A 25,601-nucleotide genomic window follows, 5' to 3' on the forward strand; every position below is an offset into this window, starting at 1 on the left:
GGAGAGAGGAGGGAAAGAGGGAGAGAGGGAGGGAAAGAGGGAGAGAGGAGGGAAAGAGGGAGGGAAAGAGGGAGAGAGGGAGAAAGGGAGGGAGAGGGAGAGAAAAAAGGTAGGGAGAGGGGAGAGAGGAAGGGGGAGAGAGAGGGAAGGAGAAGAAGGGAGGGAGGGAGAAGGAGAGAGGGAAGGAGAGAGAACAAGGTAGGAAGAGGGGAGAGAAAGATGGAGGGAGGGAAAGAGGAAGGGAGAGAGGGATGGGAGAGGGAAGAGAGAAAATGAGAGAGAAAGAGAGAGAGAGAGAAAGAGAGAGAGAGAGAAAGAAAGAGAGAGGGAGGGAGAGAGTGAGAAAGAGTAGAGTCAAAGCAGTCCTTTAAATAAATTCTTAGTGTCTTCTGAGTGCTGTCGCAGGTGCTGGGAGTATAGAGAGGGAAAGCGCCCACAGCCAAAGTGTGCCCAGTGATTGCCCACAGCCAAAGTGTGCCCAGTGATTGCCCACAGCCAAAGTGTGCCCAGTGATTGCCCACAGCCAAAGTGCACAGATACTTTGCAGCCATGTGGACAGAGGATTCTCATAGCAGAGTGGGGTATGCCACCTAGGAAAGCATCTCAGAGGCGCTGGTGCCGAGACAGTCCATCCAGCTGAGTGACAGTGAAGAGAACAGACCTGAGAGCTGGCAGGAAAATGGTTGATGACCCGAACAGCAGTACCTCACGAGCCCCTGGTGACACGCAAGGCCTGGCGTGCGCATCCTTGCCACTGCTCAAGCTCATCTTCCCAACCTTGCCATCCCGCCTCATTCCTCAGCTGGCCTTCCATGACCAGGAAGAGCTGTCTCTTCATCGTTTACATAGATGGATTCTTACTTTGATCTATAGTTTGTCGTCTGTTATCTGTTAACATTAGTTTAATGTCCAACATTTCCAGACTCGGCAGTGGGAGAGCCTTTATCCTGGCTCCTCTGTGCTGCGATATGTCCCATTCTTCTCTGCGCAAGGCAGGCAATGCAAGCAGCTTCCCATGTATAGTCACCCAGTCCCAACCTTGCAACGACCTTTGCCAAAGGGATTACTGGTTCCTTTTTGCAGAGCAATTGCTTCTCTCTCCACTGAACATCCAAGTTAAGAATTAGAACTCTAGAGCCTGACAGTATCTGTACTGCTCCTATGGAGCCATCCCTGAGCCTCAGCGAATCCCAGTGACCCAGATTCTGGAGGGAATAAACAGAAGAGAGCACACACATACCTTCAGTATTTTCCCGGACAGTCTGGTGTTTCACAAAGGCTACATCTCCCTTCTCAACAAGACACCTGAAGAGGTCCGAATATGGAGAGGAGAGAAGACAGGAGGTCAGACTGACACACGTCATCCAGGGGCACCTTGTAGATCCAGGTTGGTCACCTGATGTCATCAAGTGTTGGGGCCATTCTGTCACTCAACAGTGTGCAGAGTAAGGAAAGCAAGAGGCTCCAAGTTGCTGTGAAGTCCTACAAGCTCAGTTCCACACACCACACCATTTTTTTCTTTATTCTTTGTGGGTGCAAGAGGTGGGTGTACATGCACATTCAAGTGAGTATGTGTGCAAATGCACCTGTGTACATGTGTGCAGAGGTCGGACGGAAGTCAACAGTGGGCATCTTCTTTTATCACTCTCTACCTTATTGTTTGAGACTTGCTCTTTCACTGAACCTGGAGCTCCTCAATTTGGCTAAGCTGGCTGACTAGTGAGTTCCAGAGACCCCCTTGTTTCTTCTCCATCCCACTCCTGCAAGTGCCAAGGTTAAAGACATACATTCATGCCTTGCTTTTATGTGGATTTTAGGTAATCTATCTATCTATCTATCTATCTATCTATCTATCTATCTATCTATCTATCTATCTATCTATGGGTTGGAAAACTCACCGGAAAGCCCCTGTATAACCATAATAGTCCTCTTTGTTGTTTGGAGCACATTTGTTTGGGCCAATACACAGGTCACAGAGGCTGGAATTCTTCGCATACCCAGGAGCACAACCTTGACTGAAAAATTCATCTGGACAGAAGAACAAGAGAAAGTCAGCTTTGTGTGTGTGTGTGTGTGTGTGTGTGTGTGTGTGTGTGTGGTTTGTGTGTTTGTGTGTGTGTGTGTGTTTGTTAATTCAAGTGGCTTACCTAATCCCTGACAGCCTATGAAATAATTTACTCTGCAACCTGCTACCCACCACCAAGAAGCACCAGACTGTAGGTCTTTGGAGGAAACTTCTCAAGGTTGGGAAAGTATTATGTGAGCACTCTACTCCAGGGTGGAGGAGATCCCTGGGGCACCGTGATGTACCATCTCTAGCCTGCAGAACGAAGAAATGGAATTTCTGAGGTTGCCCCACTCTTTGTTTGTTTGTGAGTTTCTCCTTCCCTGACATTCATTAGAAGAACTCCACTACATCTCAGAAATCAAGAGAGGGATAGGGGGTTGTCCCTGCACATCAGCTGCTTCTGTGGATGTGAAAGTGTAAGGAGGTTCAGGGAAGCAGAGGCCAGGAGCCTGTGCTTTCTGCCTGTGGCCCCAGGTGTCCCTTGTTTCTGAGACACCAGAGCATCTCTGTGCAGAACTGTGTCCCCATTTCTCCTCCCCGCATATGCTAAGGCTGCAGAGTTCATAGTCAGATTTATAGTTCTCTCATTTTTAAGGAGTTGCCCAAATTTAGAGGCACCAGGAAAGAAGATCTGAGGAAACCAATATGAAGCAAAGCCATTGCCAAAATTTTCTGTTGGGATCTTCTACTCAGAAACATAAGGAGGTAGAAACAGCCTCAGGAAGACGACACAGTAAACTGAAGAATCCTCGAAGCTGAGCAGGGACTCTGTGAGATGACCAACACCTTAAGGGACCCAGGAAACCGCACCCCACATAGTCACATCACAGAACCCCAATGGCAGAGATTGCTTGATATCCACCCAATGTCAGTTTCCCTTTGTTCCTCCCCAACAAAAATCTAGTTTAGTTTATAGTAAGTATGTGTAGGTAGGTGTCTGGCAGGACACCTAAGTTCTGCACAATGGCAAGTTATATGAAAATAATTGCTTCCATGTCCAGAAGGCTCTTTTCAAACACTGTCCATAGTGGGTGTAAATTTCCACTTACTCTCTTGCCTGAGTTGTGTGACTGCCCAGACAAGGTTGCTTTGAACACAGAAGTACTATGATGGAAATGGTGGACCAGAAAGAAGGAAGGAGCCCTCAAGACCTTATCAGCCGTGGAATGCTCGCCTCTGATCTCCAACACAGGAGAGACAAGTAAATGTATATCCACGGATGTCATTATTTGCAACAGAGACCCTCCTGACTCCATTCCTCAGCTCCCCGCCCCTCCTACTTTTTCCTGCTATTTCCTTGAGGTTCATGTTTATGAAACGTCACTTTTACAGACCCCGAGCCCACCATCTTCCTCAGGATCCCTTTTTCCCGCACGGCCCCTTCCTTCCAAGCTGCTTTCCCGGCTCTGCTCACCGAACTTGCAGTGGTTGATCCTGCTGAACAGCCGGCCCATAGGGATGTTCCAGCCGGCAGTTCTGTCTACCCCAGTGTGGCAGGACTTCTTGCCTTTCAGGTTGTTCCAGGTGATGCCAGTGTCTGATGCCTTCACCACAGCCACGGCATAATACCCTTTAGGAAAGATACCTGAAAAGAACAATTAATATCACTGGGGCCTCCCAAAGTATCTGCTTTCAACAGAAGCCACCGTCTCCCTAGGACAGCGAGGATGTCCTAAATAGCACATTGTGTGGTGAAAGGAACTCCGCAGCATCTCACTTCAGGGAAGTACAGGACAGTCTAGCAGGAAGAATCTCAAAAGCAAAGCACTAAGATCCCATGGTACCCGTGATTATGTCCATTAAAAAAAAATGCTTTGCTGTATTGATTTCAAAGTAAAATAACGGGCTGGGGAAATGACTTGGTTGGTAACGTTCTTGCCATGTAAACAGTTCAGTTCCCAGAACCAATATAAAAAAGCCAGGGATGGGGGCGTGTGCTTATAATCTCATTACTAGGAAGACAGGTATAGATAGATTCCTGGGGTTTACTAGTAAGCCAGCTTAATTTACTCCAGGCCATCTCATAAAACAAAGTGGATGACTCCTGAGAAATTCCACTTGAGGTTGACTTCTGACCTCTACATGCCCCATCACAAGTATGCACATGTGCCCACCTATACATGTATACACATAAAATAGCAAATATTAACATATTATCATTAGGGATCTGGCTAACATATAGTCCTTACCTGTGTGTGTAAGGTAATTGAAGTTAAAAGCCAGTAACTTACTTTCCAAATTATTAAATCAAAGACATGGATACAGAAAAGTTAATGGAATTCTGGCATTTTATATATGAACATGTACCAGGGTTAATCAGGCCAGATGTCCTCTGAGAAGAAGACTATTGTTTTATGCCAGGATAGACACAAAAAAAGGAAACAACAACACATTGGTTATCATTTTCTTTTTTTTTTTTTCTTGGTTTTTCGAGACAGGGTTTCTCTGTATCGCCCTGGCTGTCCTGGAACTCACTCTGTTCCTTGAACAGTGTGGCCTCGAACTCAGAAATCCACCTGCCTCTGCCTCCCAAGTGCTGAGATCAAAGGCGTGCGCCACCACAGCCCAGCTGGTTGTAATTTTCTATAGCACAAACGTGACCTCAGTCAGAGCTGGAACATCTCTGATTCTGTTTTCTATTTTAATTAATTCAGAATACTTTGTCCAACAGAAAACAATCTGTGGAATAATAATGGCTCCTTCTAGATATGCTAAAAACTGGGAGGTTAAGCTTAGCTGCAGGGACATGACTGCAGAATTGTGTGCTCATGGTTCTGTGGAATACAACCTAAGGAGACTGGGCACTAGGATTCAGGGAAACTTTGATGTTTGGCTTCCTGTTTGCTCTTGTGACATCTTTTCAGACCCATCCCTCATGAAGCTTTAGTAAGAGGGTTTGTCTGCTTTCCTGGGCCCAGCCTAGATGGATGCTCAAATAATGCTGTGCACTTAGACATCAGCATTTTGAAGTGCTGGATTCAGTCCTACAAGGACCACGTAGGCAAGGCCTGTGCTAACGCTCATCTAAAACTCTGAAGACTTTATGGGATTCAAATGGTAGGAAGTGATGGGAAGAACCTAGATTTGTTCCCAGGATCAGATGACAGTGGCAAGAAATCCTAGCTTTGTCAACAGATGCTATATTGACTGGTTTCTTATCAAAGCTTTATTTGGTGACCAATCATAAATTCTCAACCCTTGGGTCCCCTCATGCGTCCTTACAGAGAACAGCACCTACATATTAATAGGAGATGAATAACCCCGTGTCTGTGCCATCACACACACAGCATTCCTGATCAATTACTACTCTCTCATCTCACTTTACCTTCTAAATTTGGCTCTTTCCATTGCCTTATAAAACGTGCCTTATATAACCACTTCTCCCAACAATGAGAATTTACCTTCCAGTGCCCAGGATTACCTCTTTCAACTCACCTCGTTGTGATAGGGTGGAACAATCAGAGCTCTCTGAAAGAGAATCAAGAAACCATTAAACATTTATGTATAGGATGGAAAACCCACGCTTTTCTCATGAGGCAACTAAAAATGAGAGGCATGGATAAGACTGCACACACCACTGATTTACAATAAGGCCAAGACTCTCCAGATGTTGAGAGTTCACCTGGCCGTTGACCTCTGGGATTCATTCACTGACTGCATTTCAAGTGTCTTGCTCACTGCCCACCAAGCCCACAGTGGGATGCTGACTGAACCTATTTGTCCTGCAACAAGGTAGCAGGGAAAGTGAGCCTTCTGGATATTGCAAGACTTTCCAGACTTCTCATGTGTCCTCCGTAGTTGGATCCTTTTTATACCAGAAATCTCACCCCAGGGACTGAGGGTCCCACCACTTTCACCCTTTAAGGTGACTGTACAGATTCTAGGGGAGGGAGTCTCAGAGACTGAGAGGAAGCTCAGGCAGCATTTTATGGTGGATGTGAGATAAACTAGGCTGCGATTCTCCTCCCACCATGGCCCAGAAAGAACACAGAGGCACTGTCCTCACTCACCGTCGTAGTTCTCAGCCAGGACAGGCACTAGACCACACTGGCCTGCGATGTAGGCATGTCCTCCATCCAAACTCATGGCGTCAGCTTCTCCATTCTGCAAAGACACAGCAAGACACACAGCAAATGAAGAGTTGCTATTTCCTGTGCCACCTGCCCTTTTAGACTATCTTCTTGAAGGCCCTTCTCAGCCCAAGTGCTAAAGCCAAGGGCAACAGTAGATGTTGGTACCAGACCCCTGATGAGCAGTCAGGCACGCCCAGATGTTAGTGTGCTTTTATATAGACTCTGGTTCTGAGTTAGCTTTGTATGAATTCGGGTTGATTGTTCTCACCTTGACTCAGACAAAACAAGAAAATGGTCTGTAGCTAAAAGAATGTCGTATTTGAAAATGTAGATAGAAGAATGGGGTTGGTAGTCTGTTTTGCTTTCTGATAGATATCTTAGAAAGCATATGGTTATTTTTAAGTGTTCTTAGCAGGGCTTAGAAACTCCAGAAGGATCAGTTAACAGTGGCAAGAAATCCTAGTGCTGTCAATAGATGCTATATTTATCAATTTGTTACCAAAGAGCCAACTGCAGCTGTAGCACGGTTGATAGAGTCCCAGCCTACCATACCAGGGGCCTGGGATTATGTCCTGAGTATCCCCTAAGCGTAGGAGGTGGCATAGTGGCACATAGTCCCAACACTCCAGAGGTAGAAGCAGAAGGATTGGGTGTATCGGGTCCTTCTCTGTCTCAGCCAGTAACTGACCAACACCAGAGAGATGAGACCCTGTCTTAAAATACCACCAGCAGCAGCAGCAGCAGTAACTTACAATGAGAACAAAAGATTCAACTCAAAGAATAGGCAAATGGAGAGGCTCCATGGAGCAATGAACAGAGGTAGGGGTGTGAGAGCCTGGAGCTTCCTTGTCCTCTGCAGGACTGCCACCCTGCAGAACCTCAGTATGTTCTCTGAGACAGAAACACCAGGGTTTGAAAGACACAAGAAAGGCTCACAAGACACAATGAGGTGCTAAGGTGCGGTGTGCTAAGTAACCTGCACAGCACAATCCCAATAAGAGGGTTTTCTCTGAGTCACAGTGATGACAAGGGGTGCTTCTTTTCTTCTTTCTTGGGCTCGGGATTTAGAAAATTCTCTACTGGAAATTTAAAAATGCTATTTTGATCAATTAAGTGAACATGTACTTGCCTGCAAAATCAAAACAGAGCCCTTCTGCATTCACCAGGGCACATCCTGAGCCCAAAGGCACTCTTGCCAGGGTTTCCCTCAGCAGGAGATGGCTCAGATTACCCTTGTACTGTGCTAAGGTAAAGGGCATCCTCCAGAGCTGAACTCAAACCATGAAAGGATTCCGGAATGGGGATTTCTACACTATAGCTACACTTGCTGACTCGGCCTTCCAGAAGGGCAGCAGCCCACAATGTTAGGGACACACCCTGGAGAGGCAGGAGAGACATACCACAATCTTGTCAATGCAGTCCTCAGTGGTCTCTGCTGACACACACTCTATTTGTCCCTCGCTGTTGATGCTCCACTCATCACACTTGCTTCTCTCAAAGTGACCCAGTGCACACCACTTCACAGGCGCGCTGTCGATGGAGCCCTCCGTGCCTGTAGTACAAGAAGACGAGCCCGTGCTCAGGAAAGAAAGGCTCCAGCAGCTGACTAGTATATGTGAGTACTGCTGACTGCTCCGTGGAAAATGATGAGCTAAATGAACAGATCCCATTCAAGGAACTCCTAATCGTCTAGGAACGCAGATAGCATACAGTCCAATTTTTGTTGACTTCATTTAAGTTTAGCTTTTCTTCTTTTGTAAGATTTGTTTTTCTTTCATTTTAATTGTGTGTGTGTGTGTGTGTGTGTGTGTGTGTGTGTGTGTGTTTGTGGTTTTGTGCATGTTAGTACAAGTACTCTCAGAGGCTGGGAGAGGGCATCAGATCCTCTGGAGCTGAAGTTACAGGCAGTTTTGAGCTGTCTAGTATGGGTCCTGGGAACTGAACAAGCCCATACTTGTTCCGCACCACTGAGTCACCTCTCCAGACCCCAGCCTTTTCTTTTGAGAAGCCGACTCTCTAACCTCAGGACAATCTAACACCTGGACTCAGTCCTTCCTTCCTTCCTTCCAATAGCAATTTTAACTAAGCAGTTATTTCTATGTTCATTGTTTGTCATAGGTTTCCCTGTGGGAGAGTGTTAAGATCTAATGGAGAAAAGGGAACACCCACTTCCCTCACCAGGGCACCCTCCCATTCAAGCAGTGCAAACATGGGGTCAGTATAATAAAAGTCTAGCAAAAAAATAGATGATAGATAGATAGATAGATAGAAGATGGATGTATAGCTAGAAGACTAGACAGACAGACAGACAGACAGATAGTAGAGTAAATACATGCGCACATGCTTATCTTTTAGGCTCAGTCCCAGCTCACTCCCTTAAGAGCACCTTAGTTCAACCCTAGCCAGGACCTCTTTCACTTTGGTTTTCACTTTTGTGGGACTTTGCTATTTTATTGCTGTTTTTCATTCTTTTATTTTGTATTTATCTTTTCAGTAGTGTGATCATCTCTCAAACATTTGTCCTCTCCCTGGCCTGAAATTCCCCGAACAGCAGAGTCTAATATGTGTTTGTAAGTCTAGCATCCAGTTGAGTCTGTGACTGGATGTCTAATACTGAATGAATAAATTATCAGGCAAACCTCCAGTACTCCAGTGAAACCCAGGGCAAGATCAACCTCCCTACATCTCCAGCTTTTATTGTGCCGACATAGACCACAATATTGGCAAGAGATGTGCAGTCTGCAGAAACTTGGAGTTATTTACTTTCTAATAGTCTAGTTGGCTTCATAAAGGGCATGGGGCTGTCCTAATTTTTGCAGAGAAATGATACTAGTACCAACCCAGGTCATTTAAAATGTGAACAGTCTTTAAAGTACTTGGTGACCTCCAGGCCCTCTCACGGTTGATGCCAGCCAGAATCAGTCTAGTCCTGGGCTCACAAGCAGGGCGGAAATGGGAGCATCAGGAGAGGCTGTCCGTCCCCAGAAAGACTATAGCTGCTTCTTGACCTTACCAGGTTCCCCACATTGCTGGAATCACCTAGCCTTTCCAGAATACTTACACACGCCTTCCCGCTGGTTCCGAATGGCAGTGACATAGTTATGGCCGAGGTACAGCCTGTAGTCCATCCTTGGGGGGACTCTTAACAGCCCAAAGGCAGAATCTTTAAACAGCAGGTCCTTCCCAAGAGGAGAGCCGAACAGTTGGAAGTCTTTTGATTTGCCTTTGCCAAAGTGTTCCTGTTTCCAGAAGGGGGGAAAAAAACAAACCAAAACAAAACAGTGGAGTGAACAGGGAATTATCAAGGCTGACAAGGAGAACTGAAGAGAACAAGAGAAACTTCAGGAAACTCATTTTAAAAGTGTGAGAAACTTGGAAGTACCAGGAGAGAAGGCATTCAAGCATGTTCTCCATCACCCAGCACCTCTTTGTCCAGTACCCTGTAAGGACCATCCCACATTCTCTCTCCCTGTCTGCCTGAGTAGTTGAGAATTAGCTGAGAGCAAGTGAATCTAGTGCAGAGGCTGGCATGAGTGGGCTGGACCATTGGAAACTGTCTTAACCAACCTCAGCCAAGAGACAGGGGGAAGTCAGTCCCTCTGCAGTGCGGTTGCGTGTGCGCGTGCGCGTGCGTGCATGTGTGTGGCAGTGATTCTCTTTCCTTCTGGGATTTTCTCTGAGCCTTGAAGGTCTAACTCGGATGGAAAGGGTATCATTGTTCAAAAAGGTGGTGGATGTTGATACTCTACGAGGATGCTGGAGAGATTGACACATGGCAGGTTCCCCATTGAATCCTGAACACACAAGGACTATCTTAGTGTGTCCAGATGTCAAGAAGACCTGAGCACAGAGTGATAAGCAAGAGAGAGGGTGGTGGGTAAAATACCTGTGCCACTTTGAGAATCTCCCAGATCAGGTCTTCCTTGCCATTGTTGTTTCGAGCCACAACAGCATGAGAAGGAATCCGGGCCAGGTAGCAATCCTCATACTGATCCACTGGCTTGCGGGTATTGTCAGGGCAGAGCAGTTCATATTGGTCCCTGTCAGCCTTCTCTGGCAAGACCTCTAAGGAGGGAAAGTTCAGGTGAGCCTGTGGCAGGCTGAACCCCTCCCCATCTTTGAAGTCCTGTTACCATAGAAAGCATGAACTGAAAGGTCTAGAGGGATCTCTGAGGTCAAGGAATATGCAAGAAGGTAAGCCTACAACCAGTTAAAGACCCAGAGACTTCTGTAGGCCAGTGAAGCAATGGTTGCCCCCATCCCACAATTCAGAGCTCAGCAAGACTATTGACAAGCCAAGGTGAGCCAGGCCAACCTTTAACCCTTGGCTGTGCCACTTTTCCCCTAGAGGTAGGGCTCTTGTGTGATTTGAGTGATGGAAAGAGACCCCAAAAGTACCTTCCTCTGTACACATAGAGACTCAAGCAATGGGAGAGAAGCCCTGTATGCTCAGGTCTGACCACTGACCATGAAAAGGATGTCAGGGAACCTGCCAGAGTCTTTCCCCATCACTCACCAAATATGGTTGTATGCTTGACAAAGGCCACGTCCCCTCCTCCATCTTTCAGACATCTGTGGAAGGAAGCACATGAACGAGGACTCCCACAAGGCAGACCCTGCTCCTGGTCCAGATCATACTGTCACCTTTCAGACGAGGACTGGGGCTAAGCGGCCTCCACAATGGAGACAGCTTTAGGGTGGAGTGCTGACACGCACAGTACCTCTGGGATGGGGGATGAGCTCACATACCCCAAAGTGGCTGACAGGAGGTGAAAATAATGTAAAAAAAAGCTTCAAATCCTTAGTATGGAAGATGACAGTATTTCTATCCTGGCTATGTATATTTCAGGATATAAGAAGACAAAAAGAGAGAGCAAGGAATCGGCCACATGACACAAAGTCCTACTCCTATTTTTTTTTCGAGACAGGGTTTCTCTGTGTAGCCTTGGCTGTCCTGGAACTCACTCTGTAGACCAGGCTGGCCTTAAACTCAGAAATCTGCCTGCCTCTGCCTCCCAAGTGCTGGGATTAAAGGCGTGAGCCACCACTGCCTGGCCTAAAGTTCTACTCCTAACTAAGAGGCTACTCGGAATTGATGCTGGCCTCAGAAAATCAGTTTTTTTGAAGGAGGTATATTGACCATATTTCAGGACAGGTCCCATGCCCAGGAGTACTTGGCCAACACACACACACACACACACACACACACACACACACACACACACACACACAAGACTTCATGTTTTGTTTTGTTTTCTCCTACGTACTTTTGGTTTGGTTTGACCTTCAGTGTTAGTGTCTGTGGGGGTATGGGGGTGCTGTGTCCTCTGGTATGGCAATAGAGACTCGGGGTAACTTAGGTGAAGTTGGGTTGTAAGGAGCCCGAGAAACCTCTGTAGGCTGAAAGACAGATAGTCCATCTGTAGCATCATTCCCAGAAAACAAAGGCTCAAGAAGCATCGGCACATGGGTCATGGGTGCCTTATTCTCCTTACCAAGTCAAGGCCCATGAAGCCATAACAGAGGCTCACATGCCCTTCCTCCCTCAAAGTATTTTATGTCCGCTGGTGCGGTGATAGGGACAGATGGGTGGGGGATAGGAGGAGTTGGGGGAAAGGGAAGACTATGATTAAAATATATTATATGTAAAAAACATAATTTAAAAAACCACATGTACTGTTGGGGTAGGGCAGGGCAGTGTCTAGGATATTGAGCATAGTCCTCTGCTGGCACAGAAAGCAGCAGCTCTGCAACATCCCGAGGCACTAGGGGCAGGTAGGTCCCTTCAGATGCTGCCAAGCTCACTGAGAGGAGACACCAGCCAGATGTGAGAGCTCTGAAGAGAGGACTCCCAGAACAGGGCTTGATCTTTGACATTGGATGGAAGGGAACACAGGCTACCTCGGTCTTGAGAGCCCCAGCTTGTACCCCTGCCTCCCTGGGAAGAGTTTAAGCCACCTAGATGCTTTTAGGTAGGTTGGGTCAGCAAAGAGCCCCCATTTGAGGACTCTTGGCAGTGACCATCACAGAGTGGCAATCTCACTCACTTGAATGCGCCTGCATAGCCAAAGAATGGTTGAGTGGAGGAGCAGCCACAGCCTGGACACAGTTGACACAGTTGGGGGAAGGCCACTGGATCTGCACAGGGGACACAGCTGCCGGAGAAGAATCTGGCCACAGCTGCTCAATACAAAGAAATGGACAACAAGGCATAATAAGCAGGATGCCATCACCCAGCCTGGGCTGGTGAAGGAATGCAGAGGCACAGGCCCTGCCCAGCCTTTCATGTGCTGAGCAGGGTTTCCAGACAGGAATAAGTTAACCCCTGCTCTTCAGTTACCCTCCCGGAGACACAAGCCATACTTCTTGCTAGCCAAGGCTTGCTCTAGACTTTATCGGCCCACTCTGCTTCCAGATCTTTCAGGAAAAAAAATGGGGGAGGGGGTTCTGGGGGCTACTGTAGAGCAGCCTAGAGAACTGCAGGATAACCCCACGACCAGTAGGTGGCGGGGAGGGGGAGGGACCAGTGAATATGGAAATCCACTGTGGATCCATCTGCTCTTTCATCCCTCCTCAGGTCAGCCTCTGCTGGGGTGTTGGGAGCTTACAACCACAAGAAGGTTCAATTGCCACTTCTAATTGTTTCCTTCCCCCTCCACTTCCTTGGAGTTCCGCCTACCTGCCCGACTAATCACGACTGCGTGACCCCAGCAGTACAGGACATTCAGAATATAAACGGATGGCTTACCTTTCTCAAGAGGATTGCGAGGCTCTGACAACTTGCAGAAGAGCAAGCCAATGGGGATGATCCAGCCTGCAGACCTGCCCAGGCCCGTGTGGCAGGACTTCTTGCCCTCGAGCTGGTTCAGCTGGAAGTCTGTTCCCTTCTTCACCACGGCCACAGCCAGGTAGTAGGTCTGCGGATCTGAAAGGGGACAGCGTGGAGGGAGGACTTTAACATGGTCCAGAGAAGCACTGCTTGTCAGTGCTCCATCCTGGTGGAGGGAAGAGAGACCCAGGGGTAACTTAGGCAGAGCTGGGTGGTAAGAAGGCAGAGAGGCCTCTGTAGGCTTAAAGGTAGATAGCCCATCTGTAGCATCATTCCCAGAAAACAAAGGCTCAAGGGACACTTGCACTAGGGCATGGGTGCCTTATTCTCCCTTCCAACCCAAGGCTACCAGGACCATGGAGCCACAACGGAGGCTCACATGCCCTGCCTCCCTCAAAGTATTTTATGTCCTCTGCTACGGTGATAGGGAAAGCCAGAGCTATCTCAGAAGACATCTTGGACTGCTGAGCTCCCTCTGTGTACTCTACGGGGTGGGTTTTTCCCTTGTACATGACACCTGAGGCTCCGGGGAGCTTGGACACTTCCCCAGATCCAGTGAAGGCCAAGCTGGACCCCAGCCCGCTCCCTTCATCCATCGAGGATGCCTGACTCAGGAGGTCCATACCAGCCTCCAACCAGCCCAGAGTCTCAAGATGTCTCCCATTGTGCCTGGAGAGCTAGAAGATCTTCTCATTCCCCATGGACTCTCCAAAGACTATGCTTGCGAGTATCTAACATCTGCTACCTGCCTACAGAAAGAGATTTAACATCTACTAAGCCACCACACCCCTCCTGGGTGCTCTGGGAGGACTCACGTTCAACTGATCCATAAACCTCTGCTGCGATGGGCCTCAGGTTGTTGGGAGTCAGGCCTGCGTCGTACACCCAGCCCCCGTCCAAAGTCATGGCATCGGCTTCACTTGCCTAGAAGAGAGTGAGCCCCAAAGACTTTTTCCAAAGAAGGCCTCTTTAAGTCAGAACAAGTGGGAAGGAACTTGCAGTGCTCCATGGGTCTCTTGGGGCTAGAAAACTTCAAGCACATGCACACCCAGCCCTGCCAGTTTGGGTTGATTCCCTCTAGAGAAAGAAATGAAGTAGTTTTTCTCTCTTTTCTCTTTTCCCTGATGATGCATCCAGTTCCTGGACAAAAGTATTTTAATGTGGGTTTGCCCTCAGCAATGGTTGAGGCTCGGTCTGGCAGGCTTGGTAGAGGGAAGGGTCTCTCCCTCTTCAGAGGTGGGCACAGCTATTCTACCAGAGGCTCTGGCATAGTTGTAGTTGAGTACTCAGGGCCTGTGGATGGCTAGGTTCTTACGTCTGTTTCCATGCTCCGCCACACAGAGGGGTTGGTCATTCAGAGCCCCTCGTGTTTTGAGAGTCCCTGTAAGCTCCTCTGTGGGTACTGTTATGGAGATGAAAACCCCATCTTTCCACTGACCCAAGACCCACGCTTTTCCCTAGAGTACTGGGCCCAGGAAACAGTAGGAGCTAGCATGCCATGGCCACCTATGTCTTTATGCCAGAATTTGGTGGGCACGGATGGACAAGAGGATTCAAGCCTTGGGATGGCCCTATTCCTTTCATTTTTGGTATAATTGCCTACTTTGACTGCCTGACAGTCCCAACCCCCCACCCCCAGTTCAATTTTTACAAGTGAGCAAACAGAGAGGCATATAGAGGCTACCGTTTCTGGCAGCAGGACTTACAGAAATGGCCTTGATGCAGTCTGGATAGGAGGTTTTCTTCACACAGGCCAGTCGGGGGCCATCGGGTGGAAGGACAGTTTTCATGTGGTCACGGAAACTGATGCACTTGGTGTTCTCGTGCTCTGACACTGCGCACCATTTGACCGTTTTATCAGGGACAGCCAGACACAGTCCTGCAGGAGAGAAGGCAGAGGCATAAAGGACCTGCACTTTACAAAGGTCTTAATGGCCATCGCTCCTCTGTTCCACCCTCCTCTTGCTCCGGGTGGCAGTCATGAGAGAGCACAGGGCTCTGTTGCACTCCAATACCGGGAACAGATAAATTCGTTCACCCCGCCAAGCGGTAGTGGTGCACGCCTTTAATCCCAGCACTTGGGAGGCAGAGGCAGGTAGATTTCTGAGTTCGAGGCCAGCCTGGTCTACAGAGTGAGTTCCAGGACAGCCAGGGCTACACAGAGAAACCCTGTCTTGAAAACAAAACAAAACAAGACAAAAAAATTCATTCACCCTGACAGCCTGCCGTTTTCCCACCTAATCCTTGTATGCTTAAAAAGATGCTGGGATAGCTGAAGGTGACAACCTGCTCTTCTCTTGCCTTGCTGTTATAGCTGAAGGTCCGCATCAAAATGTGAGCTTCAGTGGGCAAACCCCACTCGCCTACACCCTCCTACAAGGCTCTAGACAACAACTCTAGGAAAGGCATACCGTCTTTTAGAAATGAGAAAGCTGGACTCAGGGGAGGAAGCGGGTTTGTCCACCGCCATCATGTTTGTTAGCAGCCCAGACTGTTGCCCAGGCCCCAGAGGAAGATAACAGTCTTAGGTGCTTTGCCTCTCTCTGGGAGACAGGTCACGAGCTCACCTGTGATACTTTTCTTCTGTTGAGAAATGGTTAGAAACTCCCTTCTATGCAGCAGGCTTCTGGCTCTACCAAATCTTCCCTCGATGCTTTACCCCGCTTTTGTCCACCATTTAGAGAATCAGCTGAAGACAGTTCCGTGTATCACGATGTGTGTATGTGCTTTTATAATCGGGCTCAGATGGTATGTGCGTGTGCAGATGGGAACACACAGGAGGGGGAGGGACACAGGGCAACGTGGCGTGTCTCCCACTATTACTCTCTGCCTGATTTTTTGGAGACAGTGTCTTTCACTGAATCTGAGCCGTGCTGGTTCCACTAGATTGGCTGGCCAGAAAGGCCCTGGGATCATCTTCCTATGTCTACTTCCCCAGGGCACTGCCGTACCGCTTTTTACATGGGTGCTGGGGTTCTGAATTACGTCCTTTTGTTTGCACGCTAAGCACCTTCCCAGTTGTACCGTCTCCCCACTTGGGTCACCAATTAAAAATCCACATGATGGAGAAATGCCATCCATGGGATCTGGCACTCCTAGTTCTCGGCCGGTCTCTTCCCTTTTGGGCAACTCAGCAGGGCTGACTTACTGACTCAGCAAGTCCACAAAGCACTAAGCATGGAGCTGGATGGGCGAGGCCAACGGTCCTTAGGATGGACGAGGAAGGACAACAGAGAGACTGAGTGCCAGCTCCTTCCCTTTAGTTCACCCTGGCCAGAGGGAAACCAAACGGTTTTCCCCTAAACGAGCTCTCTAGCCTCTTCAAAGTAGTTCGTCTAACTTGTAAATTCTGCCCTTGGTCCTGGGACACTGTGCACAGCCACATACAGACATGTATGAAAGCCTCTCTCAGGCTGACAACTGGTAGGGATGGCAAGCCACTCAAATTAAACGGGCCCCAACCATGTGACAAATGCTAACTGCAATCCAGCTGGGGCAGGCACTTGGGTCTTGGAGACCGCCCCTGGTGAGGAATCAGCAGGATGCAGGACTGGATCCTGTGCCCTCATGCTCACCTGACCCTCCCAAGCATGTGCTGTAACAAGACCTGTCACAGGAGAACTGAACCCGAGAACTCTGGCTTCGAATCCCACACTCTAGTCTAAGCCCCCAGCACCAAAGGTCCAAGGATCACACTCTAGTCTAAGCCACCAGCGCCAGAGGAGGTATCGGACAATGGAAAGATAGCAGGATTAGATCCCAGGAAGTTGTGACTACCACACCAAGCTGTTTAGACCGAGAGGCTCGGTGTAGCACCTGGGTAAACTGGTTAAAAGTTTTTCTAACGTTGTATACCGTATCTTCAAATGACTGGACATAGGGGAGACAGCGTGAGGAGGATAATAGAAGGTAGCGCTGAAACAGAGCCCCAGATGCATTGAGGGTCGACGTTATTCATAAGCTACAGAAGATGAAGATGTCACGGACAGGAAGCCAAGGGCAGGCTGTTGGGGCTTCCAGCTTTAGCTTGTAAGGGTCGCATAGCCAGCCAGTCCTTCCCAGCACTCACCCAGGGCAGCGCAGGCCAGCAGGGCACCCACGGTGAACCTCATCTTCTCCTCTGGGGTGTGTGTGGCGAGGAGCGGGGAGTACAGACCGACCCGCTTCTGCACCGCCTCCCTGTGGTCTGCTCGCCTTTATGCACGGAGGGGGCCGGTTGAGTGCAATCTTTGACCTCTTGTGTTTGCGCAGTCCAGTTGCCCAATCACCCCGCATCCACCCCCTTCCTTTCTTGCCCTCATGATCACCTCATTTCCTGAGCTGTGGGACAGAAGTGCGCATGGAATCCACCACCACGACAACCACCACAGGGGAAAAAAAAAAAGGCTGTTTAGGAGGAAGCTTAAAGCAGAACCCACTCTTTGTTGTCACTGCCTGGAGCAGCATGGTACTGCTGCTTGGGTGGGAGTGGCTTGCTCCTGGGTGCCAGGGCTTCTGCTTGCCAACAACTTCATCTGCCTTATACAAGGAGAGACTGAGGCTTGAGCGGGAAGAGAACTGCCCTGGACCCTAGACTAGAACCGGAGAGGGAACCTAAAGAGGAAAGTTGGCTCAGGTCATAGGGGCAGCACCCCACACTCCTCCGCAGACAATCCTGGGAACAGTGGGGTGGGGGGCAGCTCTCCCTCCATCCCTGCCAGGCCTAGCCTGCTCTGGAGCTGAGAGTGTCCTGCCCCTGAGCTTCTGGTGAGACAATCCAGATTAGAAACAGTCACAGGGGCGAGAAACTCTCTCCCACTGCCAGGAAGTCAAACTGTGAGGCTCAGAACAAAGGGCCAGTGTAAGCATAAAGAGCAGCTGGGGGGATGCTTTCCTTCCTCCTCCTCTTCCTCCTCCTCCTCCTCTTCCTCTTCTTCTCCTCCTCTTCTTCCTCTTCTTCCTCCCCCTCCTCCTCCTTTTTGTCTTCTTCCTCCTCCCCCTCCTTCTCCTCCTCACCTTCTCCTCCTCCTCCTCTTCTTCATCCTTCTCCTCCCCCTCCTCCTCCTTTTTGTCTTCTTCCTCCTCCCCCCCCTCCTCTTCTCCTCCTGTTCCTCCTCCTCCTCCTCCTCCTCCTCTTCTTCTTCCTCTTCTTCTCCTTCTCCTCCTCCTCCTTCTCTTCCTCTTCTTCTCCTCCTCCTCCTCCTTCTTCAAATTTCTTTCTTTTTTAAAAAACTTGTTTCTTTCTCCTCCTCCTCCTCCTCCTTTTGGTTCTTTTATTTATTTGCATTTTAAATGTTATCCCCCTTCCTGGTTTCCCCTCTGCAAACTCCCTATCTCCCCCCCCCTCCTGCTTCTATGAGGGTTCTCCCCCAGCCACCCACTCCCACCTCACTATCCTAGCATTCTCCTATGCTGGGTCATAGAGCCTCCACAGGACCAAGGGTTTCCCCTCCCTTTGATGCCAGATAAGGCAATCCTCTGCTATATATCCAGCTGGAGCCATGGGTCACTCCATGTATACTCTTTGGTTGGTGGTTTAGTCCCTGGGAACTCTGGGGGGGTGGGTTCTGGTTGGTTGATACAGTTGTTTTTCCTATGGGGTTGCAAACCCCTTCAGCTCTTTCAGTCCTTCCCCTAGCTCCTCCATTGGGGTTCCTGTGCTAGTCCAATGGTTGTCTGTGCTAGTCCAATGGTTGTCCGTGCTAGTTTGATGGTTGGCTGTGAGCATCCTCATGGTTCCTGTCCATCCTGATCCCCCTCTGACCAAGCAGTCATCAAGCTGCTTTGATTGCGTTCATCACAAAAACATTTTGTTCGCACCCTCCATATATGCCTTTTCAACTCGAACTATATTTGTGCATTTCAGTCCTGTACATGGACTAGAAAATTCTGAAACAATGAAGTAAAAAACAAAGCAGGCATTTGAAAATGTACCTCTGGGCATATTACCAAATATACTATCCCAGGGCTCCATATACACTCAGGGAAAGGTCAAGGTGTTGTTCAGCAACCCTTTCTTACTGGATTTAATCAAGGTACTGTCTGCTCTGGTCCTCAATTTTCTTGTCAAGTCTGCAAGATGGGGATTCTAAAGCACTGATTTCAGGCTGCAGAAAGAGCCCAGTGAAGCTCTCAGCACGTCTCGGCCATAGTTAAGGTGTTCAAGAGGAAGATTTTGTGGCGATGTGCCACAAGTGTCTAGAAGCTCTCTAGTGTAGAATTAAACACACCACTGGGGACACATACAGATGTGTCTTGGGCCGCCAAGGACACAGAACATCATGGCACCAACCTCTCATCTTCACACCCCCTATAGACATTCACAGGCCTGGGCCTCCCATGCAAGCATGTGGCATGTACACCCCCATGGCTAGCTGTGTCCTGTCAACCCCTCAGAAGAATGGCAGTTCTCTGTTGCTGTCTTTCTCCTGTGCAAGTAGCCTGGACCTCTGTAGCAGGAACGGGAGGGTGATGGAGGCAACCAGGAGCCTGGACCTCTGTAGCAGGAGCAGGAGGGTGATGGGGGTAACCAGGAGCCTGGACCTCTGTAGCAGGAGCAGGAGGGTGATGGGGGTAACCAGGAGCCTGGACCTCTGTAGCAGGAGCGGGAGGGTGATGGGGGTAACCAGGAGCCTGGACCTCTGTTGCAAGAGCGGGAGGGTCATGGGGGTAACCAGGAGCCTGGACCTCTGTTGCAGGAGCGGGAGGGTCATGGGGGTAACCAGGAGCCTGGACCTCTGTTGCAGGAGCAGGAGGGTGATGGGGGTAACCAGGAGCCTGGACCTCTGTAGCAGGAGCAGGAGGGTGATGTGGATCTGATTCACTGTTTAGCTTACAAAGGAGCTCAGGCCAGACTTGGTCAATGTGCTGATTTGACAGCTTTGGTTCTATGCACTGGCGATTACGAACACAAACACTAAATGTCTTTTCCCAGTGTAATTCCTGTCTCTGATAGGAATATTTTAAAGGTATGTGTATATTCTGGGAGGGTTAGAGAGAAAGTTGTAGTACGTCCAAGCACAAGCACACATGTGTCGTATGTCCCAGTGCGAAGGTCAAAGGACAACTTCCAAGGAGTCAGTTCTGTCCTTCCACTGTGGAGGTTCTGGAGATCAAATTCAAGTTGTCAGGTTGAAACCCGTTTGCCTGCTGAGCCATCTCAGCCCAAAGGTCAAATGTTCTAACCTAAAACATCCATGTAACTGGACATATGAAAACCTTAAACATGGAAACAAAACCGTCAAAATACAGAGGGCAGGGACAGGGTCTCGCAAGCATCCAGAACTCCTTTTCTTTGCCAATCATTTGCTGAGAGGATCCCCATCTTCCCTTAGGTACCCTCAGAGGCTCCATATCACATGTTCCTGTCTGGCCTATGGACCCAGGTGAGGAAACAGGGCCAACCCACATGCTGAGCACAAGCGCTAGTTGTCTAATCTTTTGCAATAGCAGAAAGTATCACTAGACCATTACAATATAGAGGGTCTCCCAGAGAAAGGAACTCTTTGGGGACCATCGGTTTAGCAAGGGCACAGGGCTACATGTACATCACTAATGAGGAAGAGAAGCCACTCTTCGCTCTGTGCTCTATCCCCCTGACCCTCTCATGGGTCCTTATGCAGGCGATGTAGTCCCACTGCCACCCCACAGCTGGCGTTAGGATGTAGTCTGGATCCATTTGACACCTGGAGGTAGGAGATACCCAGCAGAGCAATAGATATACTTCCAGCTGATGCCTTGGCGAGGCCCTGAAGCGAGCTTGCAGGGGCTGCCAGGAAGCAGGAGGGGGACTGTGAGGGTTGAACAAACTCAGGGAAGTTCAGAGGAGGGCATGGAAGGCAAGTGGAAAGTGACTCTCCCTGCCTTGTCCTCTCCTATGGCCGCATAGTGAGCCTACCTCAAGCTACTCCTACAGCCATAGGCTTATAGCTTTGCCTTAGCATAGTGTCTGGTCCTCCCCAGAGCAGCAAACTCAAGGTCCTGCTTCATTCAGAAGGATCCCCTGAGTCCAATCCCAGAGAGGTGCATAGCCCATGGAGAAAGTTCCAGTTTGACATCGGTATCTAGAGCTACCATATCATCCACACATACCTAGGAGAGAGGTCTAGGCCATTGGTTCTTAACCAGGAGAAGCCCTGTGTCTACCATTCTTCAGACAAAGGCTACTTTGGGGATGTACATGTGGATAGAACCCTGGTTATATTGACTGCCCAAGCCTTCGTGTGTCTGTAGGGATGTGTTGGGATGGGAGGTTGGCATCACAATGCTCTGTGTTCTTGGTGGCTCCAGACATCTGTGTCCGTGTCTTCACTTGTGTGTTTAATTCTATAGCAAAGCCCCTCTGGATGTTCATTGTTTCCTTGAGCACTTCAACAATGGCTGAGACTTTCAGAGGGGCTTCTCTGATCTCTCACTACAGCCCCGGGGATTGGTGCTTTAAAATCTCCACTTGGATAGGAGAAAGAAACCCCAAGGGGATGCAGTAATGCCAGCGTACCAAATCAGACACACTGGTTGGATGTGAACTTGTCAACCAGGGACACAGCTTTTTCCAACAAAGCAAGATTTAAGGAGGCCAAGAAGGCTCATCTTCCATCACACTGAGGTTACAGGCATGGATGGCTGCCACCAGCCCTGCCTTTTTTCCCACAGTCATTCCCTCACCCCACTCACCTCTGCTGCCAACTCTGCCATCTGAGGACCTGGTCAGGCTGGGAGAGGAATGAGTGCCTGGCTACTGAACCTCCGAGGGGGCTGCCTAGATTGTGCCCTGTTGGAAGCACGTGTGGTTTTAGCGGCTTGCACGTTCCAAAGCTCTGTTCTGGGGCAAGAGTCTGTGGAGTTGATCTACAGACGAAGCCAGCACCTGTGCTTCCAGACCTATACAGTATGTTAAAAATGAGGGCTCCTCGTTCAAAAGTTTTGGGAGTAGAACTCAGAACTCCTAATGTTAGCCTTCTTCAGACCATGGGTGCTTAATATTCGATCTCTCTATTTAGAAAGAAAACAAAAGGAGAGGGGGCGGGGAGAGGCTGAGAGAGGGGTTAAAGGAGGCTTCTTGTTTCATATCAACATACAGGTGGCCCCAGTCACGTACCACAAAGAGAATAGAACCTTACATTTCAACAACAGAGCTGGCTTTCTGGTAGAAACAACTGAACTTGTGTGTACGTGCAGGAGAGTTTGGGGTGCTGCCCGGAATGGGGTGGGCAGGAAGGCAGTGGGCCTCTGAACCAATATTTGCTGTTTACAAATGTTGCCCAATTTTCATAGAAACTGAGCAAACAAAGAGCCTCTGTCTGCTTCAAGCATTCCTCCCTCCCTCCCCTCCCCCATCCCGTGTAGTGTCCTCTGCCCCACCGCCACAGCCTTCCTTCTCTGAAATCCCAGTCTCAGTAGTCTTGGGGAGGGAGTAAGAAACCCACAAGGCCTGTCACTGCCAGCCTGCTGGGTCATAGAAGTATGTGAAGCAGGTGGAAACTGGGGCAGGGCCTCATGGGAAACTGGCCTTCAGATGTGGCATGCGACACTGTTTCCCTGTCCCTTCCTCTCTCTGTCTACCCTCCCTCTTAGAAGTCCCAGGACAATGGAAGGTTTTTATTCTTTTCACAGCCAAGAGCGTACAATAATAGCATTCTCGTAAACAGTAATGGTCCATGGCCAGGTGGGATGAATTCAATCCAACATTTAGGAAAAACCGCAACAGTCTTACACACTCTTCCAGGGAACTAAGTCTAGGAAAGTCCGAACTAATGTTTTTGAGGACAGAATGTATACTTTGAAAGAAAAAAAAATCAATAAATAATATCATGACAAACACAAAATATCTTCTGAGAACATAAATGCAAAAAAAAAAAAAATTCACAAATGAGGCTGGAAATGGTTTGGTTGGTAGAGTGCTCTCCTAGGGTGGCCATGGCCCTGGATTTGATCCCTAGCAAAGCATAAATGTTGGCTTGGACACACACCAGTAAACCTACTACTCATGTCAACCTTGACTACAAAATGAGTACCAGGCCAGCCTGGCCTATATAGGAACATCTAAAAAAAAAAAAAGTCACAAGGAGGATCCACTAAAATACAATAAGGATAATAAACAGTTACTCTCAATTTGACTCATCCAGGAATGCAATTTATCTTTTGAAGCATCAATGTAATTGAATAAATCAGTATAATTGTGGAGGAAATTAATAACCACTCCATCACTATCAGGACATCATTTGATATGGCTTAACATCCATACATAATGAAAGTTCTTAGCAAACTTGCTCCTCAATTTGATGAAGGGTATTTAATAGAGATCTACAGATATCCTGCTTTGTGGTGGAGTGTGACATGAAAGTTTTCTTTTTGAGAGCAAGAACAATACTAAAATATCTACTATTACCATCTCTACTGAACATATTAGTGGCAGGTCTGAGCCAGACCTCTATCTAGTCAAGAAAAAGAAATAGGAAGCAAAATGACTGAAAAGAACAAACAAACAAACAAACAAACAAAAACTCTTATTTTTATAGATGCCTTAATTGCATATGTATAAAATTCTAAATAAATTTATTTTGCTTTGTAGGATAAATGGGCTAAGAAACATCAGAATGCAAGGTAAATTATACAAATTCAACCCATTTCTATGCACAAAATCTAAAAACTAAAGAATTCTACCTAAAGGACAAACAAAGACATCTGGAGTGCCTTGCACGGAATGATTAAGTATTATTGAGGAAAATAAACAAACTTGAAGTAAGTGGGAAAACTAAACCCCGAATGTGCAGCATCAGAGCCAGAATTAGGAAAGTCTCACTTCTCCCCAAACTGATCCATAGATGGGGGCAGGGCGTATTGGGAGTTAGAGGTTTAATCGGGGATGGGGCATGAGACCAGGAGCTAGGAGGGAGTGATGGGTGATTAAAACTAGAGATATGGGGAAGATGCTCTGCAAACCTACTATTTTGTAAGCCAATTGAAAACACATAGCTTTTTAAAGAGGAGTTTGGATACAGGCATCCTGCTTGGGCGGACAATGCTTCTCTCCAGAAGACATCTGTGATGAAATGAAGATCTCCTTGCCAGGCGTGGGATCCCCCTCCATGAATTATTTGGTCAAAAAAAAAAAAAAAATCCGTCAAAACAGCATGGGCGGTTGCCACTACTTTTGGCCATACACCGTAACTAGATGGTAAGACCCTACTGCTGGAAATACTTTGGTTTCAGGACATAGAGACATCAAGCTAGGACTAGCCCGGAAACTTTTTTCCTGCTGGCTTGCTTTCACAGTGCTGGAGGGTGCTTCACAGGCCGCTGGGGGAGGAAAAGTCATCAACGTGTACTACCAAGAAGTGAACCCTGAATGCTCCGATATTGACCCACTAGGCAAGATGCCCCTCTAGTGTAATAGTGCCATTAAGGTTATGGTGGTAACCAGCTACTTTCGGATTGGATTGAAGCCTCCACCGAAGGAAATTCATCCTTCATGTTATAAATGTGGTTGGAAGTTCAGAAGGTTGTAGACTCTAGTGGGGCACGCACTGCTGCTGCTTTCCTAAATGAACATGTCAAGCTGCCTTGTAAGGCCTGTGAGATGGCTCATCAATCAAAGGTGCTGAGCCTGACAACCTGAGTTTGATCCCCCCAGGACCCAGCTGGTGGAAGGAGAGAACCGTCTCCTGCAAGTTGCCCCCTGAGCATCACAGGCAAGATTTGGATTGCACACACACACACACACACACACACACATACACACACACACACACACACACACACGCACATGCACACGCACACACACGCATGCATACACGCACACATGTGCACACACACGCACGCACACTCGCATATGCACACTGGATGAATGAATGAATGAATGAATAATAAAATTTTAGAAATTAAGAAGCAAAGCACTGCCTTCTAAACAGTGATGGTCATCCCCAAAGGTTAGTGCTGGTCTCTCCCTTGGCCAGAAAAGCCTGTGGGTTCACTGAGCAGAAGTTAATGCAGAGATTCACTGCTGGTTAAAGTGCTGAGAGTAGGGACTGTTGAGTGATCAGCCCTAAATGGGACGTTTATATCAATTCCTCCCTCAAGGCTTATAGGAAATGGCAGAACGGCGTAGACTGTAGTAGCCAACCATTGTTGGGGGGAAGGAAGGGGAAGGGGCTGTGAAACATTGTCTTCTGGAGATGACATGGCTGCTGGACTCATGAACTCACCAAAACTGCGGGTACCTCTGTGCCACCTGCGTGAGATCAAGACAACAGCACAAGCCAGCTTTCCAACAGCCAGCACTAGTTAGGCTCAATGTGTTACAAAATAATAGTAATAATAATAACAACAATAAAAGATGTGAAGGTGAAGGTGAAGATATAGTTGGGGATGGTGTCCGTGGTGTCTGCAGGGGAGTGGGAAAGAGGAGGGAGGGATTGACATGATCAAGATACATTGTAGACATGTATGGGTTTGTCAAAGAATAAATAAAAGAGGTTACTTTAAAAATGATCTATAGATTCTAGTACAAGAAATAGCCGGGTGGTGGTGGCACACGCCTTTAATCCCACCACTTGGGAGGCAGAGGCAGGCAGATTTCTGAGTTTGAGGCCAGCCTAGTCTATAGAGTGACTTCCAGGACAGCCAGGGATACACAGAGAAACCCTGTCTCAAA

At 48.2% G+C, this 25,601-nt stretch overlaps 1 protein-coding gene across 1 annotated transcript in view; it reads right to left on the reverse strand.

Moving 5' to 3' along the window:
* The window catches only part of LOC116072362 (serotransferrin-like), a 50,108-nt gene extending 32,803 nt beyond the window's left edge, over positions 1-17,305 (reverse strand). The window contains 14 exon segments of the mRNA XM_031343794.1: positions 1,241-1,305; positions 1,899-2,028; positions 3,483-3,653; positions 5,504-5,536; positions 6,079-6,172; positions 7,542-7,693; positions 9,203-9,380; positions 10,028-10,206; positions 10,658-10,713; positions 12,189-12,321; positions 12,890-13,066; positions 13,786-13,894; positions 14,677-14,849; positions 17,040-17,305. Of these exon segments, the coding sequence (XP_031199654.1) occupies positions 1,241-1,305; positions 1,899-2,028; positions 3,483-3,653; positions 5,504-5,536; positions 6,079-6,172; positions 7,542-7,693; positions 9,203-9,380; positions 10,028-10,206; positions 10,658-10,713; positions 12,189-12,321; positions 12,890-13,066; positions 13,786-13,894; positions 14,677-14,849; positions 17,040-17,082 (1,693 nt within the window). The 5' untranslated portion in view covers positions 17,083-17,305.
* Between the last annotated feature and the right edge of the window lie 8,296 nt (positions 17,306-25,601).

This window comes from Mastomys coucha, unplaced genomic scaffold (assembly GCF_008632895.1).
Source record: "Mastomys coucha isolate ucsf_1 unplaced genomic scaffold, UCSF_Mcou_1 pScaffold23, whole genome shotgun sequence".
NCBI lineage: Eukaryota > Metazoa > Chordata > Mammalia > Rodentia > Muridae > Mastomys > Mastomys coucha.